This window comes from Meriones unguiculatus, chromosome 1 (genome assembly GCF_030254825.1).
Source record: "Meriones unguiculatus strain TT.TT164.6M chromosome 1, Bangor_MerUng_6.1, whole genome shotgun sequence".
Lineage (NCBI taxonomy): Eukaryota > Metazoa > Chordata > Mammalia > Rodentia > Muridae > Meriones > Meriones unguiculatus.
The window spans coordinates 38,283,414-38,303,045 of NC_083349.1; the positions used below are offsets into that span (position 1 = coordinate 38,283,414).

General features: G+C 39.1%; 1 protein-coding gene across 2 annotated transcripts in view; it reads right to left on the minus strand.

The window, feature by feature from the left end:
* Window positions 1–404: 404 nt before the first annotated feature.
* Window positions 405–19,632, minus strand: part of C1H9orf85 (chromosome 1 C9orf85 homolog) — a 51,656-nt gene continuing 32,428 nt past the window's right edge. The window contains exons 3-4 of one of the 2 annotated variants that reach the window (XM_021658963.2): window positions 1,868–1,981; window positions 405–1,419 (exon numbers count right to left, since the gene is read on the minus strand). In XM_021658963.2, the coding sequence (XP_021514638.2) occupies window positions 1,281–1,419; window positions 1,868–1,981 (253 nt within the window). In that variant the 3' untranslated portion in view covers window positions 405–1,280. Of the gene's footprint in view, window positions 1,420–1,867; window positions 1,982–7,611; window positions 7,646–19,632 lie in introns of those variants that run through there. The other variant, XM_060387417.1, reaches the window with a different exon arrangement.

Here is a 19,632-nt window from a genome sequence, read left to right on the forward strand (position 1 = left end):
CTGATACACTTAGGACACTTAAGATGTAACTGTGAGCACATATGGCAAAGCCAAGTCAGTTCATTGTTTACTCTGCCACGCGGAGCTCATACCCACATTTGGCTACACCCTACTTTCTGTAACTCTTTGGGAAGTCATACTCATATACTTAAGTATGTCTTTCTCTTTCTGAGCTCTGCTCTCTTAAGCCTTCAATTTAAGCCTAAATTAAAATGTCTTCAATAAACTTTCTAATTCTGCTTCACTTTACATGGGTATTATGTGCATCAGGAAAAATCAGCCAGAATACAAATGCCTCTCAACATTAGAATAATTCACAATAATGCAAAAAGAACAAATCACAGCTTCTGTAACAGCACAGGTCAATGTTTGAATTTTTGTATCAATAACGAAAGACACACAAGTCCAAAACCGGAATTTCACATTTATTTCAACAAGTCATCCAATATATTCACACATTCGTACATGCACATACATATCATATATACATACGTGGAGATTAGGCTAAAAAGTATAGAAAAGTTCATTGTACTGCTTGGCTACTTTTCTATAGTTTTGGGATTTTAAACACAAGGACACATTTTTCAATAATCACATGAAGCCAACTTACACTATTTACAAGTAGAAACACTGGCAATAAAGTGATAATTCAGGACAATGAAATTCTGAGATGGATAAGCTTATGAGGAAGAAGCTCACAGGAGCTTCTGATCCTGCAAAGATCTCCACTTGGGCATGAATGTTGGATTTTTTTCTCTTTCTGGTTAGTAACTATGTATTTTTTTCCTATGTATTTCTCAAGTAGAAAAGATAAAGGAAAAACAGGAAGAAGTATATAAAAATATTTTTGAAGGAAAATCACAACACATGATTTTGTGTGTATAAAAATAACCTGTTTGCTTTGTAAGCTGTAAGGGGGCTTTTGCTAAGGAATCCATACACTTGAGATTAAGCTATGGAAAGGCACCCTAAGCCAACCATCTTAGTTTTCCATGAGCTAGTTCTGATACAATCACCAGTTCTCAGCACTGATAATTTGACATTAGGTAATATGTTTTTCTAAACAGCTTCCATAGATTATACATGCCACTGTGTTTCCACACATGTTCTGTATATGCAGCTTAAGTGTCATAGTGAAAACATGAAAGATTCTGTTACTCAAATGTTATAAATAATTGATGTTGCTCATGATCCAGTTCTGCCTAACGAATAGCCTTTTCTGACTCCCTCGTTAGGGTGTCAGTGCATTTGCTGAGCCCTCTGCAGCTGACTCGATGCTCTCAGGCGTGAGTGTCTCCATCTTCGCCATCTGAGTCAGTCTCAGCACCAAAGTCCTCATCACTGTCTTCTTCCCTTTTGCAGCTTCTTCCATGGTTAAAACCTTGATTTTCAGAAATTTCTGAAATTTCTTTATTAAACCTAAATAGAAGAAAAAAAAGTTTATAATTATTACCCAGGCTTTCATAATTTAACGGTGGCAGTTAAAAAAGCCTTTCCTACTTTGCTTCCTATCAGGAGCCTTCATAGAGAGGAGTGAAAACCTCTCTTAAAGACTAACTGAACTCAACTCAGCAGATTCTAATACTGCAGTCAGAAGAGTGGGCTCTGAGGAGTCAGAAAAAGGAGTCCACTAGGAGGATTTCTATGAAGCAAGTAATTCTCCATAATGAATATAAAGCTCAAGTTCTTAAACATAAAAACAGCATTTTATACTGTAACTGAAAATCTACTAAAATTGTGATCCTTTTCCTGTTATGCAGAAAAGCACTTGTAATAGGAGATATACAACTTTAAACTGAGTTAGTGCTAAAAGAAAGCTCATGTACGAATTACCAAAAACAAACAAATATAAAAGAAAAATACTCACGGAATAACGATATCTTCTTTCTTTCCACATTTTGCACAAACTTCAAGTTCACAAGCACATGGTCTACACATTATGTGGTAAGAGTCCTTTACTGTCTTCTGCAAACACTTAACACTATAAGAGGAGGGGAAATTAAATACTGATTTTTACTACTTAAGCTTTACTTGATGTAGTAAAAGAAGCTGTAGCTGAAAACTAGACTTTAAGCTTAGATATTTGTCTTTTGTGTGTGTACGTTTGTGTGTACATATGTATAGAGGCCAGAGATCAACCTGAGGTATCAATTCTTAGATACCTTCACCTTGTTCTTCGATACTGTTTCTTCTTGCCTTAGGTCTTGCCATACAGGTGGGGCTGGCTGGGCAGCAAACACTAGGGATAGGGACCTGCCAGTCTCTGCTTCTCCAACACTGGGGTGACGAGCTCACAGCGCCACCCCTGGCTTTTCATGTGGTTCTGGTGACTGACCTCAGGCACTCATGCCTAAGCAGCAAGCATTTCACTGATTAATTTGTCTCTCTGGCCCCTAATTTCAAGCTCAAGTATTTATCTTATACCACTTTAGATGAAAACTCAGAAACACTCACTGTGTGGAAGGTATGTAGAAATATGAGATTGAAAGCTAGAATCAAATGGCTAGCCAGGTTGTGAAGGCAAATAGAAGTTCTTGAAAAGAATTAAAAGTGCTACTTGAGTGAACACAGGAATAACAAGATAGGAACAACACGGTGGTACAGAGATTACACCAGTGAAGATAAAAGTTCAACTTGCTTCTGCATTCCCATTAACCAAAGCCTAAATCCAGAACAAATCCCTAACTTGTCTTGATTCTACAACAGCTAAGGGATCTGAGGAAAGTTACACAAGACATCTGAAACTGGTTGACGTTGGTCCATGACATTTTAAGGGAAGAGTCATCTTTATAATATGTAAGTTCAAGGTCTGATCTAGGACCACAGCAATCTAGACGATCCAGTAAGATAACAGACAATGGTGGCTACACTGCACTGCAGATTTCCAATGTAAGTGAAAGACCTAGACTCTTCACATCTAGAGAAAAGTCAGTTCTGGGCTTTCAGGCTTGCAAGGGAGAGTGACCTCTTGTTAGCAACCAGTATACCTACTGACTTTAAATAAAAAGCCAATACTCACCATTTGGAAAACCCTGGGGTTCCATAACAGTTACACTAAATATGCTCTGGCTGTGCTCCACAATGGAACAACAAAGCCAGGATGATGACACAACTGTTTATAAAGCCATTTAGGGAATAGTTAAGCCCCCTGTAGAGATCTACTGCTCATCGAGAATGTACCTGTTCACCAAAGAGTGCTGAGAGAGATGAGATTCGTGTATTTCCATGGCTGCTAATACAACATCCATTCCACAGCTTATGCATCAAGATGTGTCAACTTCCAAGTCTTAGTATCTAAGAAATGCATTTTGTAAAGCTACAGTTGCCAGCTGATTCCTGCCAAAATACATTAAAACCACTCCAGAAAAAAAGTTATCATTTTAAATAACGCCAAGCAGAGGCTGAAGCAATATAGAGGAGCCCCAGGATTTCCAGAATGGTAAGTGGGCACTGGCTTGAGCCTGTCACCAGCTACATAAGTCCCTTACTAGGGAACCAAGGAGCTCTAGACAGCCCTGAAACCAGGAAGTTGATTTGTCTCTAGATATGAGAGACTTTCCACAGGGCTGCCAAGGTCAGCCTAGATTATATGGTAAGACCCTGTCTTAACAAAAACCTAAAACAAAACAAAACAAAACAACAAACAAACAAACCAACCCCATAAGCAGAGTATAGTGGCATACTCCTTTGATCCTAGTGTTCTGGAGGCAGAGGCAGGCATATCTCTGAGTTTAGCCAGCCTGGTCTACATAGTGAGTTCCAGGACAGCCAGGACTATGCAGAGAGACTCTGCCAACAAATCAGGTAGGTAGGTAGGTAGGTAGGTAGGCACATAGATAGATAGATAGATAGATAGATAGATAGATAGATAGATAGACACACAGAGGGACTAAGCCAAAAAGGAATCATGATTTATGAGGGAAGGTCAAAATATAAACTTAGCAGGAATTTGGAAGAAGTTAATTCTAAACTTTATAGGTAAATTGAAGCTTTGTTCCCCAAGAGGAACTAACAAAAAAAAAAAAATTAGAAAACACTTTCAATGAAAACAAAATCAAGTGGGGTGGTGGTGGCACATGGCACATGCCTTTAATCCCAGAACTCGGGAGGCAGAGGCAGGCAGATCTCTGTGAATTCAATGCCAGTCTATTCTATAGAGTGAGTTCCAGGAGAGTCAGGGCTACACAGAGAAACTCTGTCTCCAAAACCTAGGGGGAAAAAAGGAAACAAGCAAAAGGGAGAAACAAAAATTAAACATTAAAATGTACAAATTATGAAGGAAGCTAAAGAAAGTCCTCTAGGGACATTCAAACAGTTAAAATGCAAAGCTGAGCATGGGGCCAAGGCTCTGATCCCAGGACTCTAAGACTAAGGTAGGAATAAGAGCTTGCATACATCTGAGGTTAGCCTGGGCTACAAAGTGAGAAACTGTCTCACAGAAATAAAACCAAAGCAAAAACTATACAATCCTCTGAACTTTCACGCTAAAAAAGTAGAGAAAGAAAAGTTAAACCCAAAGCTATCAAGAGGAAGGGAGCAATCCCAGGGGCCAAGACAAATGTTTGAGACAGATGAAGAGTGATGGGGGTGGGAGAAAGCACGTTATTAAAAAAAAAAATCATACTTCATAAACACATAATCAAACTGATCAAAATAAAAGGCCACAAATTACCAATGAATCAAATAGACATTTAAAAAATGAGAAATGTTCATAACTAACTCCACATACATAAATACGAAAAAGAAAAAAACAACACTGAACTGGGCATATTGAAGAGACAAAATATGAAAACCCAATAAAGAAGAAATAGCTAATCCAAGTAGATCTTTTATAAAAAAAATTAATTATAATTAAAAAATCAGCAAAGAACATCAGGCCAAGTGCATTTACTGTTGCATTTTATCAAACATTTAAAAAAAATAATATTAATTCTATATAAATCCTTTCAGAAAACAGAACAGGCAATTTTTTTTTTTTAAACCTCAACTGGTGACACTATTATTATCAATGCCCCAGCCACTCCCCCAAAACCAGGAAAATACAATGTTTCTAAAAAAAAAAAAAACAAAACAAAAAACCCACAGAGGTTAAAAAACAACTGAGTAGCCTTCATTAGCTGTATGTATAAAAACTTCATTGTCTTAGATACAGCACATAGTCTGTAAGCTAAAAATAAAGAACTGGTCAAGAAACCATGAACAGAAGTAAGTTTGAAAATCAGTATTTTATTTGATATTTTAAAAAACTATTGAATAATAAAAGGTATCACCATGCCAATCTCAAATTATACTACAGAGCTATAGTAATAAAAACAGAATGGTATTGGCACAAAATGAGACATCGATCAAAGGAACAGACTTGAAGATCCAGACATAAGCTCACATATCTATGAGCACCTGATTTTGACCAAGAAGCCAGAAATATACACTGGGGTTGGGGGGAGAGGCGGGAAACAAACCCCAAAAAAACCAACCCAGATCTTCAACAACTGCTGGTGGTTAAACTGTAGAATTCAAATAAATCCATATTTATCAATGTACACAAAACTACAAATGGACCAGAGACTTCAACATAAAACCAGATACACTGAACCTGATAGGGAAGAAAGTGAGGAATAACCCTTTTTTCCCCCTTTGAATTCATAGGCACAGGAAGACGAACACAGTCAGCACAGGCAGTGAGGTCAACCACTAAGATAAGGTACCTCATGAAACTAAAAAGCTTTGATGGCAAAGGACACTGTCATTCATACAAAGTGGCAGATGACAAAATGGGAAAATATTTTTACCAACTAACACCCAGCAGGGAGCTAATATCCAAAATCTATAAAGAACACAAAAAACTAGATATCAAGAAAACAAATAATCCAATTTAAAATGGGGTGCAGATCTAAACAGAGAATTCTTGCAAGAGGAAACTCAAATGGCTGAGAAACAAATGTTCAATATCCTTTGTCACTAGTGGAATACAAATAAAAACTACTTTGAGATTTCATCACACTCATCAGAATGGGTAATATCAATAAAACAAGTGACAGCTCATGCTGGTGAGGATGTGGAGTGAGGGGAAGGAACACTTATCCATTGCTGGTGGGAGTGCAAACTTGTACACCCAACATGAAAAATAACATGGTAGAGTCCTTTTGCACAACCCTTATAGCCCTGCTGTTGTCTTCTGGCACTGCAATGAAATCAAAGCACCTCAGTGCCACCCTATCATCTATCTCACTTATGCAAATGGGGAGAAAAGACAGGGAGAGTGTGTTAGGAGCCCTTTAAGCAATGCCATCCCCATATCTCCAAAGTGCTTTACTGTAGCACTGCTCAACAGTCACACAGCACCGGGTACAGCTCACTATTAGTGAGCGCCTCTCTAACGATCTTGTGCTTAAATCTACAGACTTTCTTCCTTAGATAATTCAGCCTTGCTTCATCTATTTATTTACTTATTCATCTTATTTATTTATGTATTTATTTTTATTATTTTCCTGCAAAGCACCCCAGCTTCACCTGATTATAGACCCCTGAAAAGAACTCCTTAGGCTGCAGTGGGTGGCAGTGTGGGGCTGTGACTTGGACTTGTCCCCACTGCTGCCAAGTGATACAGGAAGAGCTTACAAATCCAGTATTAGCAAAACACTTGGGGGAAACATGAGCTTTACATCTGTTAAGATCCTAACAGAGGCTACAACAAAGAAGAAATAAAAAGGCAAAATGAGGACAAGAAATGATGCTTGGTGTTACTGGCCATCAGAGAAATGCTAATTAAAACCACAGTGTGGTGCAACTACTCACTAGGGCCACAGTAAAGTAAAACAAAAATTGAAAACAAAAAGCAAAAAAAGTAATATTCAGTGTTAATACAGGACTCCTACGTCCTATTACTGTGGACGAGCACACAAAGGTAAGAGCAGCTTGAGAAGCAACTTGCAATCTCTCTCTCTCTCTGTGTGTGTGTGTGTGTGTTAAATGTGCATGTGAATTTAGGTGCACATCCCTGTGTGCACACTGAGGTCAGAAGACAACATTGGTGTCCTGCTCTTTCACTCTCTTCCGTCCTCCTTTTTGGCAGGGTCTCTCACTGAACCTGGAGCTAGGCTGATTCTCCTCCTGACTCTATGCCCCAAAGAACTGGAGTTAAAGGCATCCATGGGACCAAAACCCATGTCTTCTAATGTGAATGCTAGGGTCAGAGATGAGGGGCTCATGCTTGCATATCAAGTGATCTTAGCCACTAAGTCATCTCTCTACCCTCCTGCAGCCCACACACTTTCAATATACATATCCTAAACTTACAACCCAATAATCTCACTGACATCTTTATTCAAGGAAAATGATAACTATGTTTATATAAAACTTAGTCTGAGTATTAACAATGGTTTAACTTTAAAGTGTTAAAATATAGCATACCCTATGTGTTTCTTAACTGGCCAGTACATACAACTCAGCAAGAGGGCCTGGGTCACACACTTGGATTCCCTACATCTGGCATTCAGAAAATGCAGTGTACACACCTGTGCTTGCCAACAGTTGGCAAAGAGTAGGTCTGACTCTAAATTGACAAGAAATTATTGGGTAATTACAATTTCTTACCTTCCATGTGACGTTGCCTCACAACTTTATAGGTTAGAACTTCAACTGTATACTGCAAAGAGCAAATTTTATAGTACAGCAATTATACAAAGAGCTTCAACTGTGAGAAATTAGAATGTAAGCAAAAGTCAAGACAATAAAACCTTTCATATAGCTAAATGAAAACAATTATTAAAATTCTGTGGCAAATTGTTTTTGGTATCCTTGAATTCTAGTATTCTAGAAAGCTTTACTAAATTATTCTGTATTTAGAGGTCACACCATTAGGATCATGAGAAATAAATCCCAATAATTCCAATGGATTATGGACGTTTCCATAACATTTCCTTCTTCCTCCTTTTTTTTTTTTTTAGATTTATTTATTTATTTATTACATATACAATACTCTGTCAGAATGTATGCCTTTATACCAGAAGAGGGCACCAGATCTCATTATAGATGGTTGTGAGCCACAATGTGATTTGCTGAGAATTGAACTCAGGATCTCTGGAAGAGCATATAGCGCTCTTAACCTCTGAGCCATCTCTCCAGCCCCAGCTTCAGCTTTAATTTCTCAAAGTCCTAAAATAATGTTGTCCTTCGTGGTTTGGGTCATCTGAGAATTAAAGAAAATTACAGCATGTTTTCTTTTTGATAAATATTTTGTCTTATGCTATCGGTCTCTGGAATCAACAAATCTTTAAGTAAGTTGCTAATACAAGGTTAGAACTGTATTCAGGGGAACTAGCAAAGTTAAGATTTACATGTAAATCTTTAAAATAGCTCTCTTATTTTACAGCTTAGAGCCATCTGCTCCGACAAAGGTAACTTTAACATCACACATCAGCACAGCTTGGTAAATGCAGATCCCTAGGCTCCATGCATTGTTTACATAACCAAAACCTTAGGAATGAGCCCCATGAATCTGATAAATTCTTTCATTCTTAAGCCCACATTCTTAAGTGGGGGTCTGCCATCCTGGTGGAGATTACAATGACCAATTCTGAAAACAGAGTGCATTCTGAAAGTAATTATGATCTTTTCAAAGTTAAATTCCTTCTGAAAACCATGTTTTGTTAGGATAATATCCCTGAACTAATATAGGAAAGAAGTCACTAAAAAGGCATTTTCACTTTCTATAGGTGATGTATGTTGGTGGAAATATGAATGATAACATTCTTTACAGACTTCATTTTTTTGTCTCTCAAGAGGGATGTTAGTGTGCCTTTTCAAAATCTATAATCCAAGCTTTATGCATGTGTGGTGAGGAAAACACAAGTGTTCCCAAACTAACAGAGGTCTGCTTTAAGAAACATTAAAACAAAAAAACTCAGTACAACACTTGTTTTAAACCTGAAGGACCTTGATCCTAAGTAGGAGAATAATTTATATAGCACTTTAATAGGAATCCATTCCAGGTTGCATAAAACCCATAAAGTATTTTTAAACATCTTTAAAAATAGCTATAAATCTCTAATCACTCCTAAATACTCTTGCTTATAAAATTTTGTGGTAAGAAATACTTTAAATTCACCTAAATGTTTCTTTTTTTTTTTTTCCTTGAAAAAGTTGCTGCACTCATAGCATTTTATTAAGGAAATCTCATGGGTGTTAATCTTAGTTTTTCCTCCTTTTCATATTCTCTCTGTGTGTTTGTGAGTGTGAGTGTGTATCAGCAGGCGTGTGTGTGTGTGTGTGTGTGTGTGTGTGTGTGTGTGTGAAAAAATGCCAGAAAATAATCACTTGGGCCATTTTGGCTATGGATATATTACAACTAATCAGTTTAATGCGAAATGTGGCTAAATTAAAACAAATTGCTCTTATAAGCTCTATTTACTGACAAAGGAGTCAGTAATACACATTTTTAAAAATAGAATAGTTTGTTTAGAATGCAAAACACAAAAGTTTGAAAACTAAGTGCTGACTACCTGACAGGTGAACCAGGGATAGACTGGGGAGTTTTCAATGTATTGCAATAAGCTCTAGAAAATAAAACAGTAGAAAAAGAACAGGTCTGGAATGGGAGACTAGCCCAGTTTGGACAAGTCCCTGTTACAGCATCATTAAAAGTAAACTTAACTTCTGAGTCTCACTTTTTACAACAGGTCCCAAACTACTTACACTTAAGCATGAAAAGTCGGCGGCTCTGGGTTCTATGACACCTGAATTACACTGTGTTTATCTCTACAAACACAGTTAAACCAAAACCGTCCTCAGAACTTTTCCTCATCACCGTTTGAATGGTAAAAGGAAGATCTACACAGGGATCCTGAGACTTAAGGTGTCCACTGGACAACGACAAAACACAATAATGGTGACACAAACTGCCCTGTGCCACGCGAAGTTCTGCCTTAGTTTCCAGGTTACTATGTTCTGACTGTGGCCACCATCATGTGGTATTGACTGTCACACAGGGTGACTGTGCACCTTGGTAAACCCTGACCTTAAGGGCCTCACCCTTTGGTATGCAAATGAGAGAAACTCAATATTGGGAGATCCACAAGTTACTTCCTGCAGAGGCACTCACTAAGCAACCTATGCTGTTTACAGTAAGGAGAGTTTAAAACTAAACTATGAGATTAGCTCCTACTAGATTCTTAAATGCTTTTAAGGGAAACACCCCCACTGCCATTCCAAATTCCTTATGTAGTCGTTACAATTAATTTTTTGGTGTTCCCAGATTATATACTCCAGACTAAACAGGCAGGTCAGGTAATACTATCTCCCCTTTCTGCAGTAGTAGCCTGGACTATTTTGAGGCATGGTCTAGCTATATAGCCCTGGCTGTCCTGGAACTTACAATGTAGACCAGGCTAGCCCCAGTGCACCTCACTGTTGAAATGCTGGAACTGAGAGGCTGAGAGGGCATTAGATGACCTGCAACAGGAGTTACAGGTGCAACCTGGGACCTCTGCAAGAGCAGTGAGTGCTCTTAACCTCTGAGCCTTCTCTCCAGCCACCGCAAACATCTTCTTGTGGATAATATTATTCTATAACCACCAACATTATAGAACGGCAAGAAATAGAAATATGGCGGTGCTTCTGTCATTCCAGCCCTGGGGAGACAGAGGTGGCAGAAGTGAGCCCAAGGGTAGTCTAATGGGCACCATGTCTTACCAAACAAGCAAACAGCAAAAAATAGAACAATTAATTTACAATAATTTGCAAGAAGCTGTAGAGCGGCTCATGGGCACCTGCACCATTTGTGAAGGATGGGGTATACACCCCTATACCCCATCCTTCAAGCAGAACTTCGAGCAGAAATTGGGGTAGATGGGTATGGCTCTAGTCATTTTCCTTTCTTTTACCACACTACTCTTCACAAGGTTTCCTGTAAACGTCACCCATGCCACTCCTCCAGTTGTGAGTCAGGACTTTTCTGATCCCCTTTCTCTTGGTTTTACTGTATTACTCCTCTGCAGCCATGTCTTGATGACCAGAGTATCTGCTTTTACTAATATTGGGAACTGCCTGTGGACCCAGATCCTCAGAGAGTAAGTTCCTTGCTGGCAGACTCTTCATATTTTGTATCATACACAGTATAGTGTCCTGTACATTGACTATGCTACTTAAAATAATTGCAAATTGAACCATATCTCTTGTCTGGCATCTCTGCATTCTTTTTCTCTCTTAGAAATTAAAGAGCTATGTCTAGGATAATATCTCTATTAGCCTGGACTTTTCCAAGAAATATTTGTTGGAAAACCCTACTCCTAAGAGCACTTTCAGTAACCTAGTGACAGCAGACAATGTCATCGCTGCCAAAATGAGATAGACTTCCACTGTCACCACGATTCGCTGATTCTCCCTATGCGCATGTGTATGTACCCCATTATGAAAAGATAGTAAGTACCTCCTCTTCCCCCCTCTTTCCATTTCTACCTCCACTCAGAGTCAGCCTCTGCATAACCACCTCTCCCAGTAAACCTCTTGAGTCTTATCTGTTGCATGGTGTGATTTTTATAGCGTCCATAATAATATTTACTGTTCCTAATAACACAATTATAGTAAACTGTCTTTTAAATCTAGCTCAGTCTCTTGGTACTTATAGTTAAAGAAAACCTGTTCACATAAGACAGTTTTCTAGCAGGTGTCTTTCATGTATAAACTGTTTGTCTTAGCTTAATTAAGATACAGTAATTGTTAAAGACATGGTAGATGATGATGATGTCAAACCTTAAGGATGTAACACCAAAATAGAGCAAGAAATGAGAGATTATGAAAAATAGTCTGGATCCTAATTTTGAATATGTACTTTGCCAGTCATATAGGGACAGTCGCCTAGATTTTTTTTTTAATGTCACCTCCTCTGGTCATACCTTTAAGGGGTGGGTAAAACACAATGCTGTGACAGAGGCTTTTGTTTTTCCTTTGAGACATGGTCTCACATAGCCCAGATTGGCCTCAAACTCACAGTGTAGCCAACAACAACCTTGAACTCCTGATTCTCCTGTCTTTCCTTCCCACGTACATGGATTACAGGTGTGTGCCACAAGGTTCCATTGTTACGACAGATTTGACAGGATGCTAAGTTTAAATAAGGATCATAATTATCTACTTGCTTAAGAAAATGGACAGATTCATCTAGACTTTAGCTCCATGAACTCTGTACTGGATAGTTTTTGAGAGGAGGTGAGAGACCAAAAGATTAAAAATTATCAGCTATTATTTAAGGCCTGAACTAGGTGGGTGGAGAAGTCCAGGAATGCCCTGAGGGGAAGAACCTCCTTACTGAATTCTTTCCCCACCCACTAGAGATACAGTTGTTAGGAAACTGGTCTATCCCCCTAGGGAGGGACACCAGGTCATTAATGGTTTGGGGACCTTCCTATGGCCAATCAATTCAAAATGTAGCATTTTGACCAATAGATGCTTGCCAGGCAGGAACTGCCCCTGCCTTGGGCATCTGGGAGGGACCAGAATCTTTAAATGACCCAACTAACCTGAGTACCCTAGGCTTTCACGGCTTAGACGGTGGGGATGTGGGCCCAAGCTGCAACTTGTAATTTACAATAAAAAGAACCTCATGTATTTACAGTGGAGTCTGTTTATTCCTGGTCTTTTGGGGTTCGTGAACTGGGCAGAACAGAGGGAACTTCAATTAAGAAAATGCCTCTGTAAAATCAGGCTGTAGACAAGACAAGGAGGGCATTTTCTTAATTAGTGATCTATGTGGGAGGACCCAGACCACTGTGGTTGGTGCAGTCCCTGAGCTGGTCATCTGGGTTCTATAAGAAAGCAGGCTGAACAAGCCATGAAGAGCAAGCCAGTAAGCAGTACTCCTCCATGGCCTCTGCATCAGCTCCTGCCTCCAGGTTCCTGCTCTGCTTGAGTCTCTGCCCTTCCTTCAATGACAAACTATGATGTGGAATCATAAGCTGAATAAACCCATTCCTCCCCCAGTTGCTTAGGTCATGGTGTTTTCACCACAGCAATAGAGACATGACTAAGACAACCTTTTCAGGCAAGCCAGCTTTAAATCGTTGAGATCTTTTCATTTATCTTTTCCCTCTTTCCCCAAACTGTGTCAGCTTCCTAACAATTCCTTATAAACAATTCTTGAAATAAATCTTATGATTACCATCAACAACAACAAAAAATTCTCATTTTAGAAGATACATCATTTTTCCAAGCCTAAATGGTAAACACATTGAGAAAATACGAGAAATGAGAAGTGAGCTATAAAAACAAAGCAGTTTCTGGTCCCAGAGGATGGCCCTTCCTAAAAGTTCCTTATTGATCTGCAGTGTCATCCTAATCCTGGCTCATTAAATCACAGTGTACTGGGGAGGAGGGGGATGCGGTGAGGGAAGTACCCAACTGCAGGGTGAACTCCCTGTTTACAGTACATCTTTACCAAGCTTATGGGGGATGGGAGAACAGGGAAGGAGACGGAAAACAAGAACTACAGTTCAGGCTTTACTAACCTTAAACTCTGCCAGATAGTAAACCTTCCCAACAATCTTTATTCATTAATCTCTGCCATCACAAACTGACCTGGCTTTTCAGATAAACTACAAAACAGACATGCCTGCAATTACATAGAAAAGAAAATCACAAATGAAGGATTGTTAAATATCCCTAAGGGAGCTAGAGAGACTACTCAGTGTTTAAGAGTACTAGTTTCTGCTCCAGAGGACTTGAGCTTGCTTCCAGTCATGCACATGAGGTTACAACAGCCTGTAACTCTAGTTCCAGGGAATCCAACACCGCTGGCTTCTGTGGAGATGTGCTGACACACGAGACTTCAGAGAATTAAAAACCTCCTCAATGAAGGCTCAGTCACTGAAAGCTTCCTTTCAATGAAGCTCAATTATTAAATACCCACTTCTGCTGCATTTCAAAATGATTCTTCCTCCTAATTATAAGTGTGGTTAAGTAATCAAAATTTTACTGGTCAAGCAGGAATGTGCTTAAAAACAGGTTTATTTTTTGTTAGTGAATTTATTTTGGTGAAATTCTGGAACATCACTTAATGTTCACATTGGTAAATTTAGTGAACTACAATTCAGCAATTAAACATGTTAATCTTTCTCCAAGTCAATACATTTTGTGAAATGTGATGAATATATTTTTTTCTTAGTCTAAGAGCCTAATATAAAGATAGAAAATTACAGTTGAAGCACAGCGAGACAGGAAAGGGTCTGACAACTACAACAACCCAAGTGCTACACTTAATTGGCAAAAATAAAATAATCTATAGAAAGGCAGTGGTAAGGCCATAAGTACATAAAAATCCACTTTTTCCCACTTGAACTATGGACTTTACAGCTACATGGAAAACAAGGTTTGTGCTTATCAGTGGCACACACCATTCATCCAGCTCTAAGAAAGGAAGGGAAGTTGGGCAGCGGGGGAGCACTCCCTTAATCCCAGCAGTCTGGAGACAGCTAGCTGTTAGATGGTCTGGGTTTAAAGCTAGACTGGTCTACAGAGTGAGTTCCAGGAAGAAAAGAAAAGAAAAAAAGAAAAGAAAAAGGTTAGAAGGGAAGGGAAAATACCTTGTGTCCTGGAAGTTACCTATCTATAATGTGGTTACAACGTCATAAAGCCTGGTATTGCAATAGTGTCTGTAGCCAACATATACAATTAGTAAATGCCAATGGGCCGGCAATGAATGCAGTATCAGCATCAGACCAGCAAGGTACTGGTACTAATTACAGTGTTCTCTGTAAGCCAATGACTTGCTGCCGCTGGAAAATGAGGGCAGTGGTACTCTTTTCTGTTTGTTTTCTTTTATTGTTACAGGCTAAGCTGTTTCTGATTTCTTGGACTCAAGTAATTCTCCTGCATCAGCTTCCCAGTTAACTGGGAAGGCAGCCTCATGCTAGCCCATTCAGAGCTGGGGTACTAAGAAATTCAGAAATACAGAACTTCTGTGAACTCAATTTCCCTGAAAAAGCTACTTATATTGAAGATTCTACAGAGCAGACTGGTGACTCATTAGAGTGTTGGCAGATGTGGAATTGGAAAGTTAACAGATAAAGCCAAAATTACCCGAAGATGCCTATTCAACGGCCACTACCACCCACCTCTGCATCTGAGCTAACATCTGTTACTGTCAGGTAAACCTTTGGGGTGGATTACTAGTTTCTGCCACCCAGAGGCTGGGGGTGTGCTAGCATGGCACCAACAGAGGGACCCTCCTCTGCTTCATGGCAGCTGCCTACGCACAGTACTAACCAGTGGATCTATAATTGTCTTGACTTTTTTCTTTTGTTCTGTGACTATGACGTTACTGTAAACACATGGGGAAACATGCCACTCAGGGAAATCTGAGTTTACGTTCCATGGCCACAGCTATGGAAAAAAACCTATCTCTTGCTCTTGTTGGATTAAGAGCTGTGTTCTGCATGGTTATCCTTTTCAACATAATATGGCTGGCTGAGGCTGTGGAAAGATGATGTATCCATGGCCAGTCTAGGATATATCAGGAGTTACAAACTAACTTGGGCCACATTGTGAGATCCTATTTCAGGAAAACCAAAACTAACTCACTAATCAGAAGAAACAAAGGAATTGGTTTATGAAGATTACAGGTAAGATTACTCCTCTAATCCGGTTATAAAGGAAGAGCCCCTGCTGCTGTGGTGCCAGTCCTAAAAACCTGGAAGGGGGGTGGAGATGAGAGGCTCACAGCAAGAATGTCTCAAAAGACCAAAAGAAAAAGGAAAGGCACAGGCCCCATGAATAGGGACACAGCAAAGGATGGCAGGAGGTTCTTAGTAGCAACTCATGTCTCTCAATGTCTTCCAAGTATGACCTGTTTTGGTGTCTCCTGACAAGATGCCTCCTCCATCACCTACTCCCACACTGTAACAGAGGGATCAAATAATCCAATCTTCCCTACTGGACTCCTTGAAACATTTAAGAGGATTAACCTTTATTCTTTTTCCCCCTTTCTTTTTCATTTATGTGTAGACCAACATGAAGAGTTGTTGTCCACCATGTGGGTGCAGGAGTCTACAGAGTTCAAAAATGTTATCAGATCCCAGTACATCGCAATTACAGGCAGCATGAGCTAGTGTATGGTGTGCTGGGAATGGAACCTCAGTCCTCTCTGCAAGAGCAGTAAATCCTCTTAACCATGAAACTCTCTCTCTAGTCCCTTTTCATTTGTTAAACCACAGTCCCCTTTCATTTGTTAAACCATCATCTTTAGTCAAATAGAGATGTCAGGGAACGGGTGAGATGAGAGGCAACAATATCTTTAAAAAGAGTAATAAAATTTAGTTAATGGAATTAAATATGAAGAAGTAAGGGAAAGAGGTCTTATAAAATAATTGGTCTAAAGGGTGTCAAGAAATTTTAATACCTTTTAAACTTACATTAATGGTTAAAACATTTTGCTCTTTTCTCAAACAGTACAAAAAGGCCAGAAATGAAATGAATTGTTTTGTTTTGAATGTTCTGGGTCAGGATTATATGTTTAACCCAAGACAAAGTAAAGCACAGGGAGTTTAGATTCAAATGCAAATTCAATTAATCCCACAGCTCTGTTTTCCTGTCCTCCCACAGACCAGTATTAATTATTCCAAAAGTCCTTTCCTTCCACTCAACAAAAGCTTGGTACTTCATTAAATCTTACAAATGGTACAATCTTGTTTATTGAAGAGGTCTGGAACTGTGAATCACATGTATGTCTGGTTTAATATATTCTGCTTAGAACCCCCCTGTGCATTTCTTTTTAAAAATATGTGTATTTATGGAAAGACAATAGGTTTTACTTTTAGGTTCTAAAATGCCTTTTGTTTCAGTTAATCAAGCAATATTCTTTAGATATTCAAAATATATTTATTTATTTATTTATAGAACACATGTGTACATGCTGGTGAGCATGTCACAGTGGCCATGAGGAGGCCTGAGCTGTGATGCCACCCACCAAGCAACCCTTTTCTGCCATCAGTTAAGACATGTGGTAAGGCAAATATCCACATTTACATCAGAGTCTCTGAGCTACTTTTCTTTCCATCCATTAAACAAAATCATCAGCAATAAGACATTAGCCCATGCTAATGTATTAGTATTAGCATTGTTCTAATACTATAGAAGCTGATACAGAATGGCAACAGACTGGGGTCTGGGTGGCCAGAGCTGGATGCACAGTAGCTCTTAACTTGTGGAGGGGTGTTGGTGATGGCTTTTTGTCCCTCAGGGGCATATGGCCATAATTAGAAATTGTTTAAACTGTCATGACTTAGGGAGGAAGGGGGATTGCTGGCAGTTAATAAATATGATACTGGCCAGGGATGTTGTGACCCATCTTACAGTACATGGGACAGGCTAGTACAAAGAATATACGGGCCTAATATGCCCAGTGTCTGGGTCAAGAAGCACTATTCTATTCATGTTTTTCTGTAAGAATTTTGTTTTCACTTTCAGTGCAGTATTCAGTTAATTATTTAAGATATTCAATACTTTATTATGATCTAGTTTGTGTTAGGTGCTTTGTCCTACTATAGACTAGGGTGCAGAGCATTTTAAGGTACAAAAAGCTAAAACTATGACATGATGAAATACTCAGCACACTTTCAAACTGCAGTATTTATATGATCATTTATATGAATGCTCAATTAGGTTGTAACCTGTTCTAAGTCAAGGAACATCTGTAAAACTGGAATGTAAATCTTAAGAAAGGATAATTTTTATAGGTGATTACTAGAATGACATTTCAAGTTAAGTTTTACTATTCGCATCAACAGACTCAAATTCCTTAGAATGTGTGATATATTTTAATATACAGTAAAACAAAGCAAATTCAGGTGAAGTATATTCCTACAATGCTATGGTTAGGGACTGGACTTTGAAATCCAAAAAAGCCTAATGTGCAACATGTTCAGGAAACTTGTGGTGTTCTAGACTAGAGTGTTGACCCTGTAACACTTTTAGCTTATAAGAATTTAAAACATTCTAACCACAAAGGTGCCTTGGATTAATGACTCTCTTAAGCTTCCAGAATCTGAGATAGAGAAGGTATAGGAAGGCCCTCATGTGAGAGAAATCCTGCTGACCCAAAGAACAGAGGCATCCTTATCTCCAAAGACAGAGGTAGGAGGAACTGAATACACAAACCATGCTAATTTGCTGGGTCCTTGTGTTGCTGTGAATTTTCCTATATGGTGCCCCCTGCCCCCCATTCTCCTGGTTTACAACTCACAGCTGCACTGCTTTTTCCTGTTATATTTCCCCATGGTGTCCCACATTTCAGCACACCTGGTGTGAAAACTGTTAGTATTTAGGTAGCCTGCTTCTGGGTTGCTTAGCAACCTATGATGTCATCATGTGTTGCCTGACAGGTAGCCACACCTGGCAGGCGTGGTTAAGTTTCTCCTTTAAAGGTTCAACCAGCCACTTTGTCTCCCTCTTGCCTTCTTGTCTCTTGCGGTCTCCCTTTCTCTGTCAGGGTGTCCTCCTTTCTTTCCCCATCATGTCTTGCTCTCTCCTTCTCTTTCCTTCTTCATCTCCATCTAATAAAACCTTTTCATATAAAATCTGCTGTGCACATCATCATTTTATTTGGACCTAACAAAAACACTACAGCTTAATCCTCTCTTTTCATCCTTTCCTCTTCCCCCTTCCTTCTTGGTTTCTTAAGAGAGGACTGAACTGGCATAAACTGGCATAGAACTCTCTCTACATCTTAGGTTGGCCTTGAACTTGTGGTCCTCCTGCCTCAGCTTCCTAAGTGCAGGATAACAGGTTTAGACCTACCTTGGACTTAGCCATTTCTTCAGTTTTTCATTCCCTCATTAAGGTTACCATGCTATATAAAATGTATATCGGTTACATTTGCAGGTTTTGGTCTTGTTCTGTTTTAGATACAGAATCTCAGCCACAATTCAGAAGGGCAGATGAGAAGGCTTTTCCTCCCTTCTTGTCCTGGAGCTCTGCTTTGACTAGGATTTATTAGGCTCTTGTCAGCTTTGCTTTGCATTTGCTTGAACTTCCTTATTCTTGGTGATTTTCTTTAATGACTTATCTGTAGTTTGTATTTATATAACTTATACAATATTATATTTATATAATACCTTATATTTCTTTCATTCTGAGGTTGCAACATGACCTTCAGCATGAAAGATACAGTAGGCTAGGAGCCCTCTTTAGCCATTATCATCTCCCTTGATGAGACAGTTGATCACATGAGACTAATGAGGGGTATCCACTTCTCCCTGGGCACTAGTAAAAATCTGCTAGTGAACTTTCACACAGTGGCATATTGATATCAAAGATAAGCACACAAGACACAGCACAGACTACCAAGATTAGAATATAAGTATACACATAGAAGAAACAGTTAAGTCAGTTAAGTAACTTCTTTTGCTACAATGTAAAAGTCTGCTAAAAGGCAACACTCTGTAATGTCTATTTCCTATACTTAAAGCTGCTCCGGGAAACAAGCTGGGGGCGGGGAATTGGGAAGTGATGGTGAACAGAGAGCAACGGTGAAAACTTATATAGTTTATAGGAAGAATGCCCTATAGAAAATGCTCTGAAACCACACATCTTGTGTTTGGTTTATTAACTAAGAGTACATGACTTATTGCATAGCTAGTTTTTAAT